This window comes from Gouania willdenowi, chromosome 15 (assembly GCF_900634775.1).
Source record: "Gouania willdenowi chromosome 15, fGouWil2.1, whole genome shotgun sequence".
NCBI lineage: Eukaryota > Metazoa > Chordata > Actinopteri > Blenniiformes > Gobiesocidae > Gouania > Gouania willdenowi.
Genome location: NC_041058.1, coordinates 13,150,555 through 13,176,857, shown reverse-complemented (window position 1 = coordinate 13,176,857; position 26,303 = coordinate 13,150,555). Strand labels below are relative to the sequence as shown.

At 38.2% G+C, this 26,303-nt stretch overlaps 1 protein-coding gene across 34 annotated transcripts in view; it reads left to right on the top strand.

Moving 5' to 3' along the window:
• Positions 1-26,303, top strand: part of kcnma1a (potassium large conductance calcium-activated channel, subfamily M, alpha member 1a) — a 175,557-nt gene that overhangs the window by 126,328 nt on the left and 22,926 nt on the right. For 4 of the 34 annotated variants that reach the window (XM_028468201.1, XM_028468192.1, XM_028468199.1 and 1 more), the window contains exons 15-27: positions 352-507; positions 1,901-2,010; positions 2,172-2,240; positions 4,176-4,187; positions 6,754-6,840; positions 6,932-7,008; positions 8,384-8,392; positions 11,703-11,876; positions 15,319-15,351; positions 15,711-15,791; positions 19,479-19,572; positions 24,068-24,194; positions 25,642-25,866. In XM_028468201.1, the coding sequence (XP_028324002.1) occupies positions 352-507; positions 1,901-2,010; positions 2,172-2,240; positions 4,176-4,187; positions 6,754-6,840; positions 6,932-7,008; positions 8,384-8,392; positions 11,703-11,876; positions 15,319-15,351; positions 15,711-15,791; positions 19,479-19,572; positions 24,068-24,194; positions 25,642-25,866 (1,254 nt within the window). The remainder of the gene's footprint in view (positions 1-351; positions 508-1,900; positions 2,011-2,171; positions 2,241-4,175; positions 4,188-6,753; positions 6,841-6,931; positions 7,009-8,383; positions 8,393-11,702; positions 11,877-15,318; positions 15,352-15,710; positions 15,792-19,478; positions 19,573-24,067; positions 24,195-25,641; positions 25,867-26,303) is intronic. The other 30 variants (XM_028468215.1, XM_028468224.1, XM_028468226.1 and 27 more) reach the window with 19 other exon arrangements.

Here is a 26,303-nt window from a genome sequence, read left to right as displayed (position 1 = left end):
GTTCAAGTACCACTAAGGGTACACATACCCCTGGTTAAGAATCACTGCGTTACAAAATCAACACGTTAGCAACCACTTGTGCAACCATTGAATCTAACACTAACACGCTTCACCAACGTGCTGCCTCTGAGCCGAAGCAGCTAGTTGTATTTTTTTTTGTGTTTTATATATTTATAAAAACAAGTTCAAACCATTAAACAGCATTTCTGTTGTATCAAAAAGTGTCAACTAATCTGTATACATACAGTAGCTTAGCCTAGCTAGCTTTCCAGTGGCTGCATTAACTTTAAGACTTTCCTTTTGAGGTTTTGACTGATTTTGTGCGACCTCTCCATCTGTAATGTGATGAAGGCCCATCTGCTGAACATTCCAAGCTGGAACTGGAAAGAAGGTGACGATGCTATCTGTCTGGCGGAGCTGAAAGCAGGCTTCATTGCCCAAAGCTGTCTGGCTCAGGGCCTGTCCACCATGCTAGCCAACCTTTTCTCCATGAGGTCCTTCATTGAGGTAAAACAAAGGACAAGATTTACTTTTTTTCCCAAGTCCATCCATTCAAAATGACTGAAGTAATGCCTAAAAAACGAATTCTCATATTGCAGTTTTGGACATGTGGTAATTGAATAAAGGGTTGGAGGAGAAGTTGACATATGATACAGTAGAGTCTCTGCTGAAAGATTATTTTCGCTTCATCAAATAATACATTCCCAGGGAGGTTTTGACATCTTTGTCCAAGGAAAGACTTCCATTAGTGTGTTTTCAGTCATTCTGACACATCGTATTTTATCGTGACATTTCATGTGGAAGCTGTTCAGTGTTTTTGTGGCTCAGAATTGAAGAGGTGCTTGCTTCTATCAAAGTGCTGTTCTCATGTCATAAAGATGATAGATCAGCTTAAAATGACTGTGTTGATGCTGCACAGAAGAACATCTGCACACCACATTGAGCCCATTGTGGAAATCCGTGAGCATACATTTGATATCGGTGATATCCACCATAGCTCTACGAGCACTCAAATCTGCAGTACATGTACTCAATTTTGGTTCACTAGTGCACTACTAGTACTAGTAAAGAAAGTGTAACTGGTTGTTCTAGTTGACTAAAATCCTCACTATTGAGGCCACATGCGGCCCTCGGTCTAATTTAATGTGGCCCCCAAAGAAAATGATGAAAAAATACACAAAAAAAAAGCAATGATACATTAAAAAAAAAAAAAATGCAAAGAATTACAACATTGCAGAAAAACATAGTAAAAAACAAGAAAAAAAAATGAAAATACTCCAAAAACACACAAAACTACTACAAAAATGAGCAAACTGACAACAGTAATACACAAATTGACTCCAAATAACACAAAACAACAATAAAAATACATAAAATGACTGAACAAATATGCAAAATTACTGCCAATGACAGCAAAAGTACGCAAAAAGACAAGAAAAACAAAAAAATACTCAGAAAACCCACAGTGCTAACAAACAACCAATACAACAAAAAAAATACAGAATACAGAAATGCACAAAATGCAATTATAACTTTCAAGACGACAACAAACATGCACAGAATGACAGAGAAACACACACAATAACCATCGTTATTCTAAATGCTCAAATGAATGTTGTTTTTGTGGCCCTAAAATCAAACAAACATATATTGTGATAGAAGTTACCCACCTCTGGTATCGCCTTATATCTTTTGCTCCCTCGTGCAGGAGTAGATCTCATGAGTAAAACAAAATTGTGCTACTAGACAATTTTGTGTTACTAGCAGTACTACATACAGTAGTACTATATATGCTCAAATGCCTTTCTACTGCCAATGCTATTGAGAAGACAGCATTTCCTTACATGTTTCTTCTTATTCCAATCTTGCGTATGACATTTCGGTGTTTGTTCTCCATCAGATTGAGGAGGACACGTGGCAGAAGTATTACCTTGAAGGAGTGGCGAATGAGATGTACACAGAGTATTTGTCCAGTGCCTTTGTAGGCCTCTCCTTCCCCAATGTCTGCGAGTAAGTATCAATATTTCTCCACTGTGGAGACACCCTGTCAATGTGTGGTAGGTAGCATGAAGAATGAACTGATGATGTAAGTTTGTAAAGGGTCAGATTGTCCCAGTCCTCTGCACGAATGCAGATAATCACTAACGAGTGCACGTGTTCTTGTTTTACAGGCTGTGTTATGTCAAGCTGAAGCTTTTACTCATCGCCATTGAATACAAGTCTGAGCAGAGAGAGAGCAGGTTTGTATGGTGGATATGTCGTTCTCTTACATCAAGTACAGCTGTGGTAATATTCATTTGTAAATACACTGTCTAATAAACTACCTCATTTTTTTAATTTTTTTTTTTAAGTAGCAGCTTTGATTACAGTTGACATTCAGATCATATAGGAATAAGCTTTTCTTCATTAAAACAAAATTGGACTTCAAGGTTTTGATAATGTCACGCTTGTGACTTTGTTAGATCTGTGGCAATGATCCTTTTCTAAGCTCTAATGAAAGAAAAAAATTTCTAACTCTTTCAAGCTTTCCAAATATCCAAATGAATGAATATGTAGCTGTACAGACTTATACAGACACATACAGTAGCAGATGTAATAGGTGCGACATTTGTCAGTCACAATTATGTTTTCAATTACCCATGTTAAATTACAATTCAATTATGATTATAGTTACCTGCATTTTTTCCAATTATAATTAAATTACAATTATTTTTTATCCTCAGGTAGTGAATCCCAATTGTGTTCTCAATTACTAAAGTAAAATTACAATTAATCACAATTAAATAATATCAAAGTTAAGCTTCCTCTTGTGTTTGCTTTCTCTTAGCATCTTTTATGATAACTGGTTCTAAATCAGCTGTGAAACACACAAAAAATTAAATCTATAATCTAATTTCTTTCCTGTCTATTGGAAACCTAATATCGGTTTTAATATTTTTTTAAATGGTAAAATGTCGGAAAGCTTCACATGAAACATTTTAATAATTGTTAACTACATATGTAGAACTATAACATGGTTCCCCAGTTTTGCGTTAAATTATAATTGACAATTTTTATATAATTTTCATGGCAATTACAATTACAAAGTCAATCATTCTATCTCAGTTACAATTTAATTACGATTACGACAGCAACACATTTTTGAAGTTACACCATAATTGTAATTCATTATCAATTACGCGATTCCAATTATAATTGACCCAAACCCTGGCTAGGAGTAATCCTCATAATCTCTCCACTTTTTATTGTTTATTCCTAAGGCAGTGGCTATATGTACGGTTGCCGTATCAATATACCGACATTCTATCCGTACGCAGCGCCCCTCATTGGCCAGTTTAGGTCACGTGATAGGTCAGTCATTGGTCAGTTTAGGTCACGTGATAGGTCATTGGTCAGTTTAGGTCGCGTGACTAAGCCTAAATCTAGGGTTAGGTTTTAACCCAATAGGGTTATAACCTAACCCTAGATTTAGTCTTAGTCACCCTAACCCTAACCCTAATCCTTTAAGAATTATCTAATCTAATCCTAATTCTAACACTAAAAGACGCGACGTACTTGTACTTCGGTGACCATACCAATAGCACCAGGGGTTGACCGTACGGCATAGACACTTTCTATTCCAAACCCATTGTTGCTTAGATTTGCAAATAATCAATTTCTTGCTCATGATGCTTTGATGTCTTGTTCTTCTCTAGCTTCTTCTGTCCTTTCCTTGTTGAGTCTGTTAAAATGTCGGATCTACGGCCTATTTTAACACCAGCTGCAATTTTTTTCCTCAGTAATCTCAATTGCCAAAAAACAAGCAAAAGAAGTTTATATGTTGGCTGATGAAACTCAATTACTTAATATTTCAGCAATCGTGGGACGGACTATGAATCCATATTGGACTATTACTGTGTATGCAAGCATTTTTCTTTTAGCAGGATGAGAAGTTAGGGTTGTTTGAGTTGCACACGTTTTACTCTAAAGTGTGAATTTAACTCAATGGCTGTATGGCAGCCATTTTTGTTTTGTTTTCTGGGTTGGGGTAGCTCAAGTGCACAATCAGCATTTCCAAGCTGATTTAAGGGGTTGTAGCTACCAAACAATCAATGACTATTAGCATCACTACTTTCTCCTTCCTTTATGTTCATGATAACTGTTTGATTTGAGATATTTTTTCTTGTTGTTTGCAGAAGCCGAAAGCGGTATGCCCTCTACTTTATCTTACTACCAAAGTTCCACCCAATCTTCACCACTTTAAAGCTTCTGACTTTGGGCGTTTCCCCAGGGACATTTTTCCAAACGCTATCTCACAGGCTTCTTTTTTCTAACTCCTTTTTTTTTTTATGGTGTCCCTTGTGCTAATGCACTAACTTCTTTGCAGGCAGAGAGAGGATAGATAAAGTGGACAATGTTTGTAGAAGTGCCGTTTCTTTGTCTTTACTGTTGTCGGCGTACCAAGGCCAAACACTCACCCCTTCCATATCTACCTCTTTTTTGATATCGTTTCCGTTTTTTGTCCTGAACCAAACCCTTTTGCTTAGTTTCTCTCACTTTGAGTTTTGTTTCCAATGTTTTTCTGTTGGTTATCTGACGAGCCAAGAAACTCACTCATTGGTGTCTTGAAATCATTACCAGAGCAGTTCTTTGTGGTTCCTTGCCTCCGACTCAGTGTGGAGTTAGTATATCTTGTATCCCAGACATCAGATGTGGTATCGATAAGATCTGTTAATCTGTTGTTCTCCATTTTGGATTTAATCTTTGAAACAAATTGGGTAATTATCAGCAATTGCTGTCGGCAGCTTAAGTTAATCCTCATGGTTTCATTACACCAGCACCTTTTTTATGTTTTCTTATCATTTCACGTACACAAATAGGCATTGGATAACAGCTAGTCCATCCAAATGGATGTTTATTAAATTTACATGCACCGCATTTTACTTTAGCATCCCATCACCCTGTTCCAAGTGCTAAATGTACATCCATTTGTGCATGTCCGCGTGTTCCGTGTGACCACCTCAAAAATGGGTGCGTGAATGTGTGCAGTGTACATTTTTGTGCGTCTCAGCCCACCACGTTAAGTCATGCTTGTGCGTCTCTCGAGTAGATGTTCTTAAGTGAGGTCACTTCCTGTCAGTTTGGTGTTTAAGAAACAATCCAACTGCACAGAAGTTACTGCAACCGTCTGCATCTACGTACCTGTCCTTATATACCTGTATTACAGTGGCTATGCCTTTCTGTTGTAATAATGTCTTCTTCATGCTGTTTTGGTTAGCTGCATGCAAATAGAACACAATCACCTCAGGTGTTTGCAGCTTGCCTTGTTGCTCACAATATGAGGTTTCGATGCTTTTCACCACTTTGCACCCCAGTGAAGATTTGGGCGGCAATGTTTGTTGAACTGTCTTGATCCGACCCGTTTCTTTCTATAATTTTACTAAAACGCATGCCAGGTATAATGCTTGTGTAATCTTTGGGGGCCATTCAATCTCAACGAATGATAGATGCTCTTTTAGTTCTTGCAGCGTGATTTAAAAAAAATAAACAATAAAAAAAGGCCTTGCATGACAGGTGCTAATTGATATAACCCGACTAAGTGAATGGATTTAATTGCTCCCCTAATATCTGTTTGTTAATTTTCTCTAGAGCTCAGAGGAAAGATGTATTAAAAGAAAATACTTACTTCTGTACTTGAGTGAAACCGAAAAACCATATGAGTTAATTAATAAACGCTAATGAAAGTATTTTAATTTGCATCAGGCTGCCACATTTGGCACAACTTCCATCCTCTTTCTTCTGAGCTTGCAATAACAAGTGTGACACTAAAGATTTGTGAGTTTTGCTGTTTAAATATTCAACTTCACACTCACATCATTGATGATTGTTGCCCATAGGTGACCATTAATGACCAGGGTGTGTATGTGTTTGTGTGTGTGTGTGTGCATCTATTATAAATGTGTGTGTGATGTTTAATCCTTTGTCTTAGTCTAATTAATGGGGAATGATACAGCCAATTGCTCAATGTAGAAGAAGATCTAGAAGATTAATAATATTCATATTAAAACATATTTAAAGAGTAAGGAGTAAGTCATGGAATAGGTCTTTATATATTATTATTATTATAAATTAAAGCATTGTAATTAGATATACAGTTTTTTATTATTACTTCATAGAAGCAGACGCCATTTAATTTTAGCTAACTTCTCCACATTAGTGGACGTCTTCATTCACCATTGTTTCCTCTTCACCCAGTAGACTATAATAAAGTGACTGGAACAATGGAAATTACACAAGTATTAAAGAGCTGTTCATTCCCATGCATCCCACTGTCCAATACTAACATGATAGTTGACAACACTGTACATTCTCCGTAATACAGCATTGTCACGCAACATTGGTTCTCAACCGTGATTCTTTAGTTCCACCTGCCAACGTGCCTTTAGATGTACCTTTATGTTCTATCACTACACTGCAATCCAATTCCATTTTTTTTTGGAAAGGAGTAAAAACTCTATGTGAAATCATAGTGTTGTACATTTTGTCCATCTGTCTGACTATCAGCAAATTGTCCAAAATGATAGCAGCAGGTGTGTCGACACAAATCTAAACTTTCATCAACTTCTATACTCCAGGATGAAACCAGTACATATTCAGTTCCAATATTCAACAAGTGTGTGTAGCATTCCTCTTGATTAGCGTGCTGTGTGCTTGGAGGGAGCGTTGTGGAGAAATTAATGAGCGCTGTGCGTGTGTATGTCTCTGATTGTCCAGCATCCTCATCAACCCAGGAAACCACGTCAAGATGCAGGAGGGGACACTGGGATTTTTTATAGCTAGTGATGCCAAAGAAGTAAAGAGGTAAACCAATTCTTTCTCTGCTTATCACATGAAAATTAATGATTTCAGACGCTGAACTTTTTCTTTTTTTTTTTCATTATGGTGATTTTAGAGCATTTTTTTACTGCAAAGCTTGTCATGATGACATCAGTGACCCCAAACGAATCAAGAAATGTGGCTGCAAACGACGTGAGTAGCTGCACCTGGATTTTGTTCTTTTTCTTTCCCTTTTCATAAAACGTACTTGTGGGCTCATCTTTTTTTTTTTTTTTTTTTTATCATACTAAAGATTCTGTAATTATTCTTCATGCTGGTGCCATTTTTATTCCTCATTACATCCCCTGTGGTATGATCATCAGTCAAAATATTTGAGTTTTTGGTTAAAGATGTGAATGAGTTTATCTTTTCATTGGTTTAATTTAATGATTGATTTACTTACTTGTTAGGCTGAAAAAAGAGAAGTAGGGTAATAATACCATGGGTGGGAACTATTACTGCTTGAATTATTTGACATTATTGCGCTTTCATTTTTTTAAAAATAAAAATAAAAATAAAAATAAAATAAAATTAAAAAAAATTAAATTAAAATTAAATTAAAATTAAATTAAAATAAAATAAAAATAAAAATAAAAATAAAATAAAAATAAAATAAATAAATAAAATAAAATAAAATAAAATAAATTGAGATGAAATGGAGGGAAACAACGTGAAATATTATTAATCAAAATAAGATAAAATAATAATATGGACATAAATCCAATCTTTCTATACACCCCCACCTCTTTAGAGAAATTTTAATTTACCACATTCATCATAGGGGAGTTATTCAATATTGTATGTTTGAGTATCAAGTGCTTGTAAATACAATAAACTTTAACTCTAAAAAATGACATGTTATTACATTTAAATAACTTAACTTTGCTGTATGAGCTCAGTGAAATTCTTTATAATGGTTTGGCTTCACAACTTCACACTCCTATTTATCAACAATGTTTTGCCTACTGTTCTTCTCAGGATGTTTGGCAAGGAAAAACAACTGTGCATGTCAAATGTTATACAGATGTCAGGTTACCATCAGAACAGAGGTGACATGTGACTATGACCTGACCTATGTATAGTATTCATTTGTCAGGATGAGTTTACAGCTGGATAAATAATTCAGGTGAATCCTCCATGTTTCTACTAAAGGTCACGAGCCTGGTTTTAAAATACATACAGCTCCATCTCATTCTTTTGTCCAAACCTTTTAAAATATTTCTTATTTTTTTCACAATAAAAACAATTAAAATGCATTTTTAATGTCCATGCCTTCAAACCTGATGATGGACATGATGTTATGTTTTACCTTAATACTTTTGTATCCCAGAGGAGTATTTCATTTAGAAAGATGACAGTTCCATTACACCAATGGAAAATCTGTCTGACAGTATGTTTGGTTCTATCATGTTTTGTTCTCTTCTGTTGTTTTCCCATGTTTTTTTTATGACCAGTGACACACTTTTGATGTATTTCCTTCCCTGCTGCCACTGGAAAACACCACTTTATTTTAACCTCTCACTCGTAGTGATTTATTGTGAGTAGAAAAAAGATGGGTGTCCTATTACCCAGAGTGCAGTGCAAGTGTTTTTTTTTCACTCTCCTTTCCAGCAAATAGTATATTGTCTCTATGTTGCATGTAAAAGTGTAGCTTCTGCATCCCTCTCCTCACCTCTCATTTCTACACTGTACTCAGACCAGACCAAACAAAACAAGCAACATAAAAACAGCAAAAGATGCTAACCTCAGGCTAGCCTATTCACATCATGCTCTTACCAAGTGTATATTTTCTGTAAATGTGATATATGAATGTGGCTAATGATTTGTGCGTTATGTGTCCGCTCTGTGGCCACTTAATCAACCTTTGGATAATAACTATAAGTAAAGAAGACACACAGTTAAAGTTTCAGATGTCATATAGCAGGCATGGGCAATTGGTGGCCTGAGGGCCACATGCGGCTCTCGGGTTAATTTTGTGCCTCCCCCAAAGTTAAGGAACAATATGACCGAAAGAACCCCATAAAAAATTCCAAAAACATGCACAAATGGACAACAAAGTTACCAGAAACAGTTATTAAATAACAATGAAATCACACAATATGGCAATGGAAATACCCAAAATTAAACAACAAAACAAACAAACAAGACAACGAAAAAAAAAATAAAAATGCAATAATCACAGAAAAATCTTCAAAATGACTTCAAAAACACTCAAGGCTACAAAAAACAGAAAAGCATTTGAAAATATGACTCCAAAAACAAACAAAGTAACAAAAAAAAACCTCCCACAAATCCTTTGTTCTTGTATTAACGCTCAGATTGGTCATTATTCTAAATGCTGACATGAATGTTAACATGGTCCTCAGATCAGATATTCACATTTTCATGGCCCCCACTGTGATGAAAGTTGCCCATCTCTGCTGTGTAGTAACCTTAGCTGTAGACGAGGCAACAAACTGATCTGCTCTCTGTCAAATGGAGTTTTGTCTAAGTCTGTTTTTCCAGAGAGCAGAAAATGAACTTGTGGGAAGTTCTTTATGAATTTAATGAGCCACGTTGCCAAAACACAATCAAAACAATCTGGTCTCCTTCCTCCACCACCCCACTTTACTGTGATCTCAGCCCTTTTCTAAGCTCTGGGCTTTTGCTTTCCTCCGGGCTGAGGTTTCAGAGATCATCTGTTTCTTTCACAGTTGAAATGTCATTGCACTAATCTTGAGCATTTACAATGTGGACAGACCCTTTTTCTTTGTTTAATACACTGGCACTGGGTAAAAAAAAGTCCACTGGGATCACTATTAATAACAGTTGTCATGCTCTGTGACTGCCAGTAGATGGTGGTACTCTGCCAGAGTTGTGTGCATTGATATTTAAACATTTAAATGGTGATGCCTCTAGAGGAAATTCAGATTCCTCCAAAGCTGTTCTGCAATAATGCAAGGACTGATTGTAATGATTTTAAAAATTAGTATGTTTAACATTAGTTTTCACTTTCCTCAATGTTTTGAAAGAAAGTGTATTATTATTGTTTACACTCATCCTTGTACTCTTGCTGAATAAGCAATCTTAAAGGGAATTATCATCAAATTTGTGCTTTCTATGGCACATCCTTCACATTCTAGTGTCACTGCCTCAGCAGATCATATAAAATCTTTATTTAGTAATGCCCTTAAAGGACTCCTCATATTCGTAGCTCAGATTCTGGGTATTTGTGAAGTCAGAAGTAAAAACACATTGTCTATGTGTGAGTCTGTGTGCGTGTGTCTTGTGCTCCCATTGTTGCCCTTCCATGTGTCGCACAATTTACATTATAACATTTGTACTGTACACACTGTGGTTCAAGTGCCCAAGCAAAAAAAAAAAAAAACAAACAAAAAAAAAAAACTCTGAAGAACTTCCAGCATGATCCAGGCTCACTGCACTTTGTCTGCCATGCCCTGCAAAACTGTTTCAGGACTGTGAACAGTTACTGACTGCTGAGACCAAAAAACCATAACATTTCTGCATGCTTTTCACATGCTGGTAAAGTAAAGCACGTGTGCATGTCACAGCACAGGATACAGTAATCCCTGATGCTTCCATCAAATATGGGTTATGCTCTGAGTTTCCCATTCTTTCCTTGACCTTAGACAGATTACATCATTCACGATGCAAATTCTTCTTTGATATGAAACAAAGATAGCAATAGTGCAGAGGTGTCAGTTTGCACCTCAGCAATGAGAGAATGGGGACCAGGGACTGTTTCTACCCAGATTTACAGCAATCTGAAGATGCTATTCTGAGGATTTTCACTGCTCCCTCCCTTAGGGTTCAGAATTCATACGTTGCATTGTTGCATTTTGTGATAAACTGTTAAATTGTATGGTGAGCAGTACTGCATTAATGTAACTACAATGTAATTTAATTAGGAGAAATTAAACACATATTCAAATCTTAGATTTTTTCATTTTATGAGCTACAAAATACTCTTACAAGACTCCAAGGATTAAACTAGCTGCATTATTTTAGCAGTGCAAGCACCCAACATATATAATGTCTTATGCTGCACTTAAGTTCCTTTCAATTAAAGGGGAAAAACTTGATTTAAAGGGGGACTAAGAATGATTCTTCTAAGGAAAGTTGAAGTTTTTTGAAAAAAAAGATGCTGCCATTTGTTGACACTGTTAGTCATACTCACATGTACAGATGTGTAGATTACATACGGTATCTCCACATGTAAATAAACTGACAATGAACGTACGGAGTGGAGCAGTGAAATGGCAGGTTTGACTTGAGCATGCGTTAGCCATGCTATGCTAGCCAGTAGAGTAGTGCCTTGGACAGAGCTGCTGCCGCTGCATGATGGGATACAGGTACGTGATGCACTCCGTCTGCTAAATGGATTGAGGATGTAGAAAATGTATGACTTGTTGTTTGAGGATTGCTGCTGAAGACATTGCTCATGCCTCTGTTCCCTGAATGTGTCCTTTTCCTCTTCCCCCTCTCCTCACCCTCCTTTCCCATTGGTTCAATTTTTTGCATTTTGACCTGTTGAAGCCTTAGCACACAGCTTGACCCTCTAAGACCAATTGCAACGTTATGCAATCAGTAAAAGTCTAAAATCTTACTTTTGAAAATCTACAACTTACAAAACATTGTCTGATGTATTACATTGATACTTTCTCAGAAAATATACTCATAATGTTGGGTTTTTTGACGTAAACCAGAGTTTCAAGTCTGTGCCTGCAGATTGCTAAGGCTTACTCTTTCTGATGAAGTTACTTTCCGACTTCCCCTAGATGAATATTTCTCCTTTTGCCATTAACCTGCTGCTTTTCCTCTCCTCTCATCCCAAAACATGACTTTAGCCAAGATGTCCATCTACAAACGAATGAAACTGGCATGTTGTTTTGATTGCGGCCGTTCAGAGCAAGACTGCTCTTGCATGTCAGGCAGTGTACATAGTAACATGGACACCCTTCAGAGGGCCTACCCACTTTCCTCTGTCTCTGTTCATGATTGCGCAACCACTTTACGTGCCTGTAAGTTACACCGCCCAACACATGCTGTTACATGTCTGTGGTGTGTGTGCTCTGTGCTGTGTACCACGCAAAGGTACCGTACGTGTACATGTGTCTACGTGACGTGATTGTGACATCATAGTTGAATCTATCTATTTCTTTCTTTCTATTTTATTTCTTTATCTATCTATCTATCTATCTATCTATCTATCTATCTATCTATCTATCTATCTATCTATCTATCTATCTATCTATCTATCTATCTATCTATCTATCTATCTATCTATCTATCTATCTATCTATCTATATCTCTGTATCTATCTATGTATCTATCTATCATTGATTCTTGGTGTATATTTTCTGATTGTATCGATGTGTGTGTGAGGTAATGGTGGCTCTGTGCAGCTGATAGACATGTTGCCACGGCATGCTGCGTCAACCATGCAGTTGTATTATTCTGTTCCTATTGGAGCGTGGTGTTTGTTGTCCTTTTTTATTTTGAAATGTTAAAGGTAAGATGTCTCCTCACACAAAACAATGAAACTCGTGATAAACTGTTTACGTGTTGTTGTTTTTTTTAGTTAATTATTTTAGTTGGTAGACTTTTCCGTTAAATACTTTTTTTTTAATTTATGAGTTTTAATCTGTTATTTAACTGAACAAACCACAATCTAAAGTCTAGTGTACACTATAGTAGTGTGTATTTTTTTTTTTTTTTTTTTTTTACAATAGCTCATTTTAGGAATAAAACACCTTTGGTGTGTGGCTATTTTGGTCTAAAAATTTCAAAAGCCTCAATTATCTAGAATGTCTCACTTCTTCTCTCAAATTGTTTCTATTCATATGTCAAAATAAGATGCCTAAAGGAAGTGAGAATGATGTTAATTAAACAAACCAAATGAAAACATAAACAGGAGTAAAAGAAGAGAATAGTTGGAAAGAGGAAGAAAATAAAAGGTGAACCACAATGAAAGAGTGAATGTTCCGTCAATGGAAGATAATCAGACTTCTTGAAGATCTCCTTCTCACTATTTTCCCCTCGAGATAATGGGAAACACTAAATTTTTGTCAATTAAGCATGGCAGCAGTAGGCCCAGCTATCAAAGCCTTGGCTCAGAAATACAGATCTGATTTCCTCCTCAGCATTCTCTCACCGTCTGCCGACTCAGCCTAGATTAATGTCAAACATGCCATGATGAGTTTGGCTTGGCCTCTTGTAGTTGAGCCTGGGCTGATATCCCTCGGTACCAATTATTGGCCATTACATGGTTACTGATCTTACTTCTCCCTCAAACCCCTGTAGGATTCTAGGAAAGCCTTCTCTGTCTACGATTTCTTTTCCCTTTTAACTCCGACTTTGTCAGAACAAAGTGGTTTTAGTGAAGGAGTGCATTGGGCTTTGTTAGTCAAAGATCGTTGATTTCCTTTCCTCTTTTCCTTTATCCTGGAGATCCCACAGATAAAGCGCCTTTATCCACAATGGCTTCTTACTTATGTCCATATGCTGCAGATTAATGCTCTGCGTTGATTACTGGTTTCTTGTATTACAGCTTTGGAATCAGTATTTCACTATAATATTAATAGAAGAGCAGGGAAAAGGACACAACGTGTGTATTTCTTGAATAAAAGAAGGAGAAGGGAATCTAAGGATGTCATTTGGAGATAAAGAGCTTTGTATCTATCTGATCATAGAGTGTTGAGAACAGTGAGGTGTAAAAACAGTATCTAACATGTTAGTTTGAGTGGTTGCTAAGACGTAGTGTGTTTATGGTGAGCTAATTGTTCAGAAAAATTATCTAACTACTAGGGCTGGGTGATATTGACAATATTTTTTCTCAAAATAGTGATATACAATATAAATCTCAATAATTTTATTTCAAAGTAAGTCTGACCAGAAAGGTAATTATGGGTCAAATTTGATGATCCAAATGCCACACAGACATATTAATTAACAAACAACTGCACAATATGTGCCACTTGTGTATTCTTCTCCTTTAAGGGACAGCACATGTGAGTAAGTTCTGTAGTGTGGCTTTTCTAGGGGATGGTCTGTGTCAGAAATCCATCTAACTGAGCTTTTCATGGTGTTCTGAGAAGTCGAGAAAGTAGCGACTCCTAAAACAAGTATTTTAAAACAAAATAAACTATAAAAATATAAATATTGATGTAGGCGATATTGTCATTTTTCATATCCCCAAAATAGAATCCCGATATATCGCCCAGCCCTACTAACTGCAGTGAGGAATGGGCTTTGGGGAGTAAGTGAAAGGTGGAGGATTGAACGGACATTGGTATAGGACCTGGAGCGAAGGAACTCTGGCTAGCCCACTATTCTATCTTTGTACACGTGCACATCTTCTGTGCCTGATAACAAGTGTTGTCACTGTTTATGCGTGTGTGTGAATCTGCATTTCACTGCTGGGTGCCTTATCTATCCTGACACTGAAATTATGTTTGCATTTTCATTTTCCCAACCCAACTGGTCCATCACCAAACTTGCCCTGACAGCCCCTGTCCACCAGGCAGCCTTGGTAGCCTGCTCACTATACCCTCCATCCTATGCCTCCTCACTACGCCTCAGATACTAGCCAGTGAGTCTAAGCCTCCATGGTGCAGGCAGATTACTGGAGACAGATGCCAGGGCCACTGTGGGTCCCTGTTTGAGGATGTGTGTCACAGCCAGGCCCTGGGCCCTCACTGTGACCTTTACTGCTTGACTCTCTGGGAAAAGAGCGGAGTAGTGTCAGCAGCTCACTTCAAGTACCCACTGGATCAGTAGTTACAGTGATAGCGGTCTTTATTATCTCCAAGGTTGCACTCACTGTAATTCCAGGATAATTAACAGCACTAGCAGCAGTGGAGACCTTGGACAACCTTTTTTTTTTTTTTTTTGGAAGGAAAACCCCATTACTTCAGTCCAGTGTCTCATATTTGGATATGAGTTGATAATTACTGACTGTTATGAGCCACGACTGTCTGTTGTCTGTGTTTCTGATGTCTACATACTTTCAACTATGCAGTCATTGTCTCTTGTTTTCCCTTAATGGCTCTACTGGTCTCGTCTGCCGGCCTCACAATACCCAAAATACTTAAAGCAAATACACAGAGTCTGGCTGAGAAACGTGACCTATTTGAACCTACATTTAAAGCTGTTTAGCCTCAAATATGCCTTTGTGATATGTAACACACTCAATACATCTCATCAAAGGATTAGTTCTCTATCCTATAAGCATGTCACACCATCCATTCATTAATTTCTCATCTTTTTTCCCCCCTGACTTAATAATTGTTGCATTCCCCTCATTTATTTCAGTATAATTTCTGTGATTGTTACATTTGTTTTTTGTTTACATCCAACATCCATTGCACCTATGTTGATGTATCGATATCCTAATGTGTCTGTTTCATTTCATCCTTTCTCCCTCTGTGTGACCTGCCACTTGTGTCTTTGCATTTTCTTCAGCCAAATATAAATATAATGGATTTGTCCAATCACGTAAGTTTGTTTCTGTCCTTCTCCATTCTACTCCAGCTCTGTGTTTAGACTGTAGCCTCCTTATTATTTCACTAGAACTGATCTTGTGCTATATTAATTTGAATTTTGTCCTTCATCCATCCACAGTATGATTCTGTTGTCTTAAACATAATGTGAACAGAACAATAATCAACAATATACCAGTGTTAAATACAATGTTTGGATTAAAAACAGACAAATTATAATACATTTATTATAAATATTTTAGAATTGAGGTGATTAAAGAGTTCTCGTTGCTTTAAAGCTAATGGATTTTTTTTTGTGTTTGATACTATCATGTAGTTCCATGAAATATTCTTTTTGTATTGTGCTGCACTTAGCAGCAGATGGCGCTACAACACCAGGGAACAGTGGAAGCCATAAAGAGACTGGCGTTCGATTCAAAGCTGATTGCAATATAGGTAAATGTCTGGGAAATGACTTACAATTTTTCTCCTGCTTAGGAATAAAGTTTTAGTTTTGGAATTTTATTTTCCCCTCTCACAATGAATGACGTTTTTCTATTAGAATTATGCTGCCTATTATCAAAGATACTGGCCTTCGAGACGTGTTTTTGTTCCACCTTAAAATAAGAGGCTCCCTCCTTAACAAACACCAACGCCATTGCATTATTCACATTAATGCTAGTTAATATGCTACAGTAACAACACAGCAGTGCATGGCTTTATGTGCAATGCCATGCAGCTGAAGAACAAAACTTGCTCATGCAGCAAAGTGCTTAAAGGCAAAGCCAGCTCTGCTCATGCACAAATGTAAACATTTTTACTTCCTATTCCTCCGCCTCATCATCTAGTTTACATTGGCTCTCTGCGATCTGAGAAAGCTTGCATGCAGGACAGTACCATCATGTGATTACCATTTCAAGAAAGGACAGATGCCGTCTGGGTTGTTCAGGATGCACAGTGGGCCTGCCAGGGTGGCTGAATGCTTTGTAACGCTGCACGTGTTTGACAAGGGCCAGATGAATCCAGGAGCTATCGGTGGCGCCCTGTAAATCAAGGAGGCAGCTGACGGCTGGGATAAACGTCTGTTTATCGCCCAGGGCCACCCAAGCATGCTCTGTCCTCCAACCAACCAACCAACCAACCAGCCAGAGCTCCACCTTTCCTGGTTAACTTTACTATAGATATTTCACTGGTGTCCCCTGTTGTTTTCCTGCAGCGTGCCTCGACTCTTTCATTGCATACAAACACAAGGACTGACTGTACACACACTGCTTGGTTTCCAGTGTTTCATGGAAGAGTCAGTGATCACTGGGTGTACATGCACGTCATATTATAGAGTGGAAATCTGTTTGATTTAAAAAAAAAAAAAAAAACAACTTTTATTTTTAGAGTCAAGTTGTTGAAATGGCAGTAGCACAGTTTAAAGGACTTCCTGCTTTTTAAACTCTTCTTTTTTATTATTATTATCAATAATTATACATGAGAAGCACCAAGAACAAAATTATTTGTTACAATGGTTTTGGTAAAAACGTGCATGTAATTTTTCATATTCTTTGATATTCTTTTTAAACCTTATTTGATGGTTATTTTACTTCAGCTGAAAGATGATCTACATCAGTGGTTCCCAAACAAGGGTACGCGTACCCCTAGGGCTACAGGAGCAGATTGCAGGGAGTACTCGGAAAGATTTAACAAATAATTAAAAAATAATTGAGACATGTTTCCAGTTTTTTACAAACTCACCACAAACTACCAGTACTGTTGCTTAATAAAATACCATATTTTCTTATAATTTATAGAAACAGGATTATTTTATGCTGTGAAAGGCATAATGAGCTACATTTGACATTAGGAGACCATATTTATTTACTAATGAAGTAATCACATTTGCATCAGTGTTTTCTTTAAAATAAATTTCACTTAAAATAGAATTAAATGGAATTTGGATTAAGCCTTAGGGACACAGTTTGGGGTTTAGGGTAGCCCGCCGTTCCATAAATGAAAAAGCATATGATTCAATTATATAGAAGATACTTGTGATATGAAGAGGAGGTACACATGATTTGACAAAAATGCCAAAGGGGTACAGGGGACAAAAAAGATTGGGAACCATTGATCTACATACAATGTGTTTTGTTTTGTTTTTTCTCCTGAAAGGTCCAAATGAATTAATATTAATTCAAATTATTACTAACAAAAATAATGAGGATAAATACAGAGCTTCTCACACCTATTGTTCTCTGCTATTTGACAGTCATGGATTACGTTAGACCATCCTTACAAAACCGAACGGTTACAACCAACACTGCCATCTCCTCAAATGCATTCCTTCCCAACGCTGTGCACAACAACCAGGAAACTCTGGTCAACCCAGGCACAACCAACGTCCCCCTCGTTAATAACCGTAAAGGAAGTCTTCTTCCTGTGGGGCGGGGACCCGGGAATGGCCCCTCACAATTTCGCCTCAGTATCTCTGGTCCAGGAGATGTGGTGACCAGATCCCTGGCCGAGAGTCGACTGAACCGGGCTCGCAGTCTGCCGGTGAAATACCGCTACCATCCCAATAATGCCATGCTGCTCAGTCCCAGTAGGCACTGTAGGTTACCTCCCCTAGCGAGATGCATCAGTCAGTAACCCCGCTCGCACCATCCCTTGTATTTTGTCTTTGTTTGCTGCATGAGGGTTTACTCTGCTGGAAGCTGCTGTTGTTGCTGCTGCTTTGCCTGCATTCAACATCAAAACCTAAATCAATTCAAATTCAGTTGCAAATTTGAAGTGAGAATCACACTGATTTTACTTTAAATTGAGAAAAAAAAGAGAATCAAATCAGGAAATGCAGTGTTAAACTATATTTCAGGAAGAACTATACCCTAAGTGGTGGAAGCTTGGGATATTGGTGATTACATTGCCCAAATGCAAAAAAGAAATGTCAAAGAATGACATTTTATTAGATGGCAGAGTCATATTTCTTATCTTTTATTAGCAGAATTAGATGGTAGCCCACACTATAATGAAATTCCACATGCTTGGAATAGTCACAGCTTGCCGTGTGCACATTGATTTGCACTAATATCATGCTGTGTTATTGATTCCTAACCAAAAGACTAATGTAGGTTTTGAAGTGACTGTGCACTTGGCATTTTCGCCTGAAGAGTGCAGTCAGAGAATAAGATCAGATAAGAGGATCTGGGTGTTTGAACAACTCCAACTCACAGAAAGCAGTGAGGATCGGACGGCTGTTAGGATGCCTGAGTACTTCACTAGACTCTCTTGTCGGGTTCTTGTTGTCTCTTGATTGAAAGTCAAGGAAAAAGGGTTTGTAATTGGGCTGCATTTGGTTGAAATAAGCTCAAAAATCATTTGATGACAATTTACCTTGGATTTAAATGCTGAAATTGAATTTTACATTGTATTTTTCCATTGAAATGTTTAAGAATAGTTAACGTTCCTTCACTAGGGCCTTTACTAATCTTATTTTGAATTAAACTTCACTAATTCATACTCTTGCTGTGTGTGCCGAGTTCTAAATATTTTCCTTGGCATGGAGGTAGACCTGTAGAAGAGCCATAGAGTAGCAAGAGAATGGGTTTAGGTGATCTTAAAAACAGCCCATTTTTGTAACCTTTATCTCATTATCATTGCTTCTACCCATGCACCACTGACAATGATAGCCTGTACCATCTCATGGCAATTAATAGTGTAGAAAAGCATGGTCGCTCTGATGCAGACTGCTAGAGGTCCAACCATCCCCACAATTGTAGTCATCAAACACGCAGTGGTGTCTCTGTAGGCCATGCATAAAAGCACTCTTACGGCTCTAAAAGATGAGGGACTTTGGGATCCCTTCACGACATTTTCAGGTCATGAATTGGTTTTTCTCCGTGGTTTTCTCCTGCCTTTTTTAAAAAAATTAAACATTTTGTCAGTTTTACTAATGTTTTTTCTCTATTTTATTTATTTATTTATTTATTTTTCAGTTTGATACTGAGTTATTAATTTCTACTTTTTTGTGTTCATTTTTCTTTGTAACAATTGACAGATTCTTGGCCTTTTTTTTTTTTTTTTTTTTTTTTAAAAGTCAGTTCCAGCTGTCTTTTCCCCAATAGCCTGTCTCTATACTGACGCGTTACGATGTGTTTGCAGTTGAAGACGAGCATCCATCAACTCTCTCGCCTAAAAAAAAACAGCGCAACGGAGGAATGCGAAACTCTCCCAACTGCTCGCCCAAAATGATGAGGTAAGAGACGCAGATTTCATTCTTCATTCCTGCTTTCCAAAAAGAAGAGAAAGCATGTCAGATATGGGGCGGGAGGCAGAGATGTGTCTGGGAGATACTTCAGAGGCGTGTGCTGCTGATGTTGAGATGGTGGGTGTTTGGATGGATAGGAGGGGGCAAATTAGGGGTGGCATCACAAAGTCTTGGGTGTGGGGGGGGTGAAGGAGAAATGCCCTGTTAAGCTCTGGCTGTTCAGGATGGTACGCTGTCAGCGGTTAATGACGGAGCTGAAATAATATTTCTGTCAAGGAAAGGGGCTGCAAGGATCCTTTGGAAAAAGCTCCTCTGGCTTTAAAGTCCCAGCTGTCACCTCCTCCTGGTCTGGTACTCATGTACTACTTAAACAATGCTGGCACTAATGACACCAGCAGCCAATCGGAGGGACCTGCATGGTTACTTTGCCCTCGGGCTACTCTTCTTTTGTACTCTTCGAGGTACTTAAGACCACATGCGATGTGTATCATCACAATCAAATATGAATCCAAATATTACCTTCCTTTTATCATGTCCCGTGAAATTAAAATGCCGGTAATTGATTTTGAAAGATAAAAGGGGTAGAATTTATGCTCCTCTGGCTTCAAGGCAGAGTGCGACACATGATAGCGTGGAAAATACAGTGAGGCCGAGCTGTGCGGGGTCGGGATGACAGCATAAAGGCATGGTGGGAAAGATCTAACAGGACAGAAACACTCATAACTACACTGCATGCCTTTTAATGAGAACGTGCGTCGTGGCCGTCATTTGTGTGACTTGCATTCATTTATTTGAAAAAGAGTACTGTGTCTTTAATGTCTTCCCAAGCACAACGGACAGCATTGTTTTCAGGTTTCAAAATGGGTTAATATATTTTTCATTGAGGATTTAGGTACTGAATAATTTAAAGGGATTCGCCTAGTGTCCCTTTTATAAAGTGCCCTCTTTTTTTTTCTACCTCCACCTTTCATGTGTTTGCCTGTATTTTTTACTTGTAATCAACATGTTTTATTGCTTTTATTGGTTTTTGTTTGAGCTTTCTCCTATAAAAGTTTTATTCATAAAGAGACTATACTAGATGTATTGTGTTTATACTGTTTGTGTGTGTGCCTGTGTGTGTGCGCACTCCATCTATTCATAGTGAAAATTTCTTGTACTGTATGTTGGTCCTGCTTGCTTCCCTCAGGCACTGATCCTCCTACTTTACTGGCATGCCCGTATTGTTTTGTCCAGTACACTTGTCGGCCTCCCCCTCAATTCTCCACAAAACAAGGACTTAATAAGCCTTCACACTTGCCAAACCATTAGCCCAACACAGAGTCATACCCTTCAGTCTAGTTTGCAACATAGCATCATTTAGATGCCCTTGCTCAGAGGGAGAAAGCGACTACAAAAACAGACATTGGCATATTTCCAGCTAACTGCTGCTTTAAAAGGTTGTTTAGTTTGCCCAACTTAAAGTACGAAGCCCTTTCTTTTCTTCTTTTTTTCTGCTTAGGAGAAGTCCCCATTTGCCGTGTAATTTATGCATCTCTACTTTGATCTCGTGGTGATAATAATCCTTGCGAGTTATTTACTCAGTTTTGAAAACGCTTCAAAGAGGTGTCAAAGTTTTCTGCGCTTTAGGGATACTTCTGTATTCTGCCGGCTCTTGGGTAAAGGGATGACAGGTCCTCTGTTATAGGTGTAGATTCTTTTTTTCTTCTCATTTAGCCTTTAGCAGAACATCAAATTACCCGTTGTAGTCCACAACCCCCCATTGACAGCTGCCCCTGTCAACGTATAACACCATGTATTTTAAACAGTAGTGCTTTACAAGGTGGATTTTATGCACAATAAAAAGTGATTGTTTGAGGTAGCCTTAGGGATGCTTTACTGTACAAGCAAGATCAGGGAAACACAACGGAGAGCTAGCTAGAGAGCGAACATGCGCATCGAGTATATTTTTACAGGACTTGCAGCCTGAAGGTCTTTGTAAATAAATAATGATCAACAGATTGGCTTTGGGCTTTTGAAAAGCATGCCTTTGTCATTTTGCATGATGGGGAAAATTTTCAAAGCAAAAGGCTGCCTTCGTTCTGAAAGAGCGGGACTGGGAGCTGCCCATCCATAGTCTGTGACTGGAGATGGTCTTACTGGAATAATTGAAATGCTGGCTGAAAGGAAAAAAATGTACAAGAGAATTACAGCTTTTCCTAAATAAGATACACCTGATTAAATAAGAAAATATTTGACATCCACCCAGTCTTTATTTTAATGTCGTTTTTAAATGTAGTGAATCCAGATGTGTTACATAAAATTCACCACAATTGACCAATTTTTTTTTATTAGCTGAAAAAAACAATCCTATATTTAATTGAAGTGTTTTTTTAGTCATACATGTTTATCTCTCTCAAGGAGGCAATATTTTCTCTGGTGTTTTTTTTTTTTTTTTGCCTTTAGCATAATTACATTAAAAGTATTAAACAGACATTGACAAAAATGTAACCAAAGACAGGCCTTATGCCATGGAAGATTCCATGAAATTTTGGAGGGAATCTGGATCAATTTACCGATTCTGGATCAGTTTTAAAAATCTGAAAAAAAAACTATCATTATTGGCGAAATTCCGAAGATTCATAAAATAAACTCGGATAAGACAGGTTGGTTCCTCAATTACTCCTCAAAGTTTCGGCCGGATCGGATCCAGATTGCGCATTTTATTGCAATTTTAAAAAAAATAAAAAAGTTGGCCATTACTGTATCATTACGAATGGTGATAGAAATTTCTTACAAGCATTTGACGTGTGAACAATCATTGTACCATGATCAGGATCACTGATCCAGATAACTGCCAATATCTGTTAAATACGATATTTGGCACTTGACGGAGATTTGAACATGGTTTTTACTAACATTTAAATGTTTTTTTTAACAGTTTTCCATTGAACACAATTATTCGAACGCACAATATTTATCGATATACCGTCAGTCTTTTTGGTGACATTTGCCCTGCTGTGCTGGTAACAGCTTGACCACTGTGCTACTCTTCTAATGAGTTGCATTGCCAAAGCTGCAGCAGCACCACTTCCCCAAACATTTGAGAGGTCATGACTGACACCACACATCCAATCACATCGGATGTGACAGTATCATCTGCAGCTGATATCCCCTGGGCGTGGCCCTGTAGAGCACGCGTCATGTCTGCCCTCCCTGAGCCTCGTGGTGGATTCAACCAGATGCAAGAAAGAAGGAGGAGGAAGAGGAGTCGGAGGGAGGTGTGTGGAGCTCTGTGACAGGCTGCCAGTCACAACGCTGACAGCTCTGTGAAAGATAGCTGTCTTGGCAGAGATGGGTGGAGCGGCAGCCTGCCTGCATGAGCCAGTCAGCTTCTATGTGCAGGCGAGCAGAGCTGAGCAGATTGAAGTGACGGGGTGGGGGTGCTTGTGCGTGGGGGTGGTGGTGCGGGGGGGTGTCTTCATGGTGAAGCTGATTGGCGCAACACGCAGCTCGGGATGAAAGATTCAGGTTGAGCATAAAAACACTAAATGCTGTCAGTGTTATTATCACCTGCTCACACTGATAGAGCGGAGAAGAGGAGCGAGGTGGCTAATTGACAGTTTTTATCCTTTCTAACTTTAACTTTTCTTGCAGTGGCATGCAATCCAAACAGGGAGCGACATCAAAGCTTTGCCAGTGAATGACAGTGTTGATAGACGATAGACAGAGTGAAAGTGAGAGAGATGTATGTCAAAATTTGGAGATGTTTTTTTCCCCCAATATTGCTGACATGTCTGTCACTGCAGTTCCCATTTTAGGAGTTTGCAAAGTGCAGTTTGAACCCAAGAGATCAATGTTTGAATGGATCTTAAAGAAATTACATTTGCATTGGCATTCATGTTTGTTTTTGTTTGTGTGATTGGGTTTTTTTTTTAATACAGTTTTTCCGACTTTTGTGTTGTTGATGAAATTTTCCAGAATGTGTTTAGTGAAGCTGTGAAAATGTGTCTCATAGAATAAGAGCAGGAGAAGACGAGGCGTTGTAAGAGGACTGACAGGAGCCCTTTCATGGTCAGTGTTACACTGGATAAAACTCAGCAGCCTGCTGCTGTGGATTAGCCTGTTTGGTTGTGACACGCTTCTAAATCATTAATAGGCGTCAGTTGAGGAAGCACAATGTGATTGGGCAAAATACCTGAAATATTTAGAAAGTGAAGTTGGAGCTTTTACTATTTGCACCACATTGCGTCAGGAACAGGACGAGAGAGTAAAAGCCGGTAATTGGCCTTGTGTTGTCATGCTATGTAGTCAGTAGCACTCAGATCACGCTGATCTTCTTTGTCCCGGTGTGTGCCGGCATCTTTTGAGTTCCGTGAATTCTCAGACTTGATGAGAACAAGCACTTCTGGTCCCAGAGTCTCTGTAAACAGTAGAAACCTGAACGCCTGAAACATTACAGCCATACGTATACAGCTATTCTTAAGATAAATGTGTTGTTTTCCAGTCGACACGACCCACTTCTCATTCCTGGGAATGAACAAATCGAGAACATGGACATGAGCGTGAAGAGGTATGACTCGACAGGGATGTTTCACTGGTGCCCTTCAAAAGACATCGAGAAAGTCATCCTGGTAAGTGGCCCAAGAGTTTTGTCACTGGAACTTGTGAAATGAACTAAAAATTAATGATTATAGCGGGTAAAGTAAGTATGCCCAGAAGAAAACACGCCCCCCACAATTGTTGCAGTAGCACAGTCACAATCTAATGTCTATTGACATTTCTCTCACTGCCTCTCTGTTGTTCCAAGGTGAGTTTGTTTTTGTATATACGTACGTACATACATCCACAGAAGAATTCAGCGCTTCACGCATGGGTGTGCTCAGATATTTGACCAAGGCAGTTTGTAAGCATTTAACAGTGTGCTCTAGAGTTTATTAAATAAGCTCAAAATACATGTAAGATTCATGCTGCAATACATATAGTGACCTAAATGTTACTTTAGATTTACAAAATATTGTGTAATTTCATCCTATAAAACAGGGGTGTCAAACTCATTTTAGTCCAGGGCCCAAATACGGAGCAGCTTGATCTCAAGAGGGCCACAGGTTTGACTTTTTTTGCAAAAAAATTAGCAATTTCAACATTATTCCCTAGTTTGCACTTGTACGTATACATAATATACAAAATATGTAAGAAACTGACTAAATCCGAGCAATAAGTGACAGATATCAGTCCCATCAGGGTCTTCACTTTAAATTTCCTAGATTTGTGACCAGTTTCTATTTAATTCAAATGAAAAGATTTTGTAAGAATTTTGAGTTTTTTTCAACAGTTTAACATTAAAAATGACTTTCATCAATGCGATTTTAGCACCGGGAAAACTGTGAGCCCCTGTAAATATTGTTGAGTTCAATTTACACAATGATTCATGTTTTCTCTCGTTATTTTTACTTTCTCCTGCTTCGAAGGGCCAAGTTTGGACCCCGGGCCTTGAGTTTGACACATGTTCTATAAACCAACAGCACAGAATATCAGTGTGAGGAAAATTATATTCAACAAGGATATATTTTCAAACCATAAGAGTAAAAATGTAATTATTTAACATGCAAACAGATTTGTTTTTATCCCAAACCTGTTTCAGTTGGGCCAAATGTTAATTTTAGAGCATTAAAGGCATATACACATAGTATGTTATCAAAATCTTACAAACTGCAGCTTTAAGTCCGGTTGAGTTTGAAATGACCACTGTGTTAAATGACTATTCCTTTTTATTTGATAAACTGCTTATAAACCTTCTAGTGGTTAACCAAACTCTTGTTTCTGTGAATGGTTCCGTGTATTACACATCCTAATCACAAAACAATGCAATCAAACGCTTGGTTAACAAACTATTAAACATGGATTTATAACAGTTTATAACCCTTCTTCTTCTTCAGTGTACACTGGCCAGCTTCTCCTGTCTGAATTGTTTGTACTGTTTTATGTCTCCTTTTTTTCTTTCATGGCCACACATCTTCTCATTGCTTTCTCTGCTCTGTTTTCTCTTTTCCATGTGGCTGTGGTTGCCTGTGCCTGCAGACCCGGAGTGAAGCCTCCATGACAGTGCTGAGCGGCCATGTAGTGGTCTGTATATTTGGAGATGTCACGTCCGCTTTAGTGGGGCTGCGAAACTTGGTGATGCCTTTAAGAGCCAGTAACTTCCATTACCACGAGCTAAAGCCTATAGTTTTCGTGGGCTCGCTGGATTACCTGCGGAGAGAGTGGGAAACTTTACACAACTTCCCGAAAGTTTCCATCTTACCTGTGAGTGTTCTATGAAGTCTTTTGACACTTTTGACAAATTTCGAGAGCATTTGTCGTTCACGCATTACTCCAATGAATGATCACTTCATGAGACTTAGTGAATTGTTGTCTAATACGGAGCAGTGACACATAATGTGAATCCAGAGTGGAGTTTGGGAGTGTTGTATAGCTGTGGTGCCTCGGAGCTTTTACCGCCCGGTTTGACTGATAATCAGAGGAGAATCACAAACACAGCCCTCAGCACAGGCTAGCCTTTAGATTAAGTCCATGTCTGTGATTCTCCAATGCCCGGTTAGATCAGTAGATTGTCATCGCCTCCAAACATGAATACTTGTTAACTAATTTCCCACAGCACCACTCTGCTCCCTCCTTAAATTTGTTTTTCTCTCCATGTGTCGGCCTTTTTCCTCTCTGATGCCGTCTCTAACGCTGCCTTT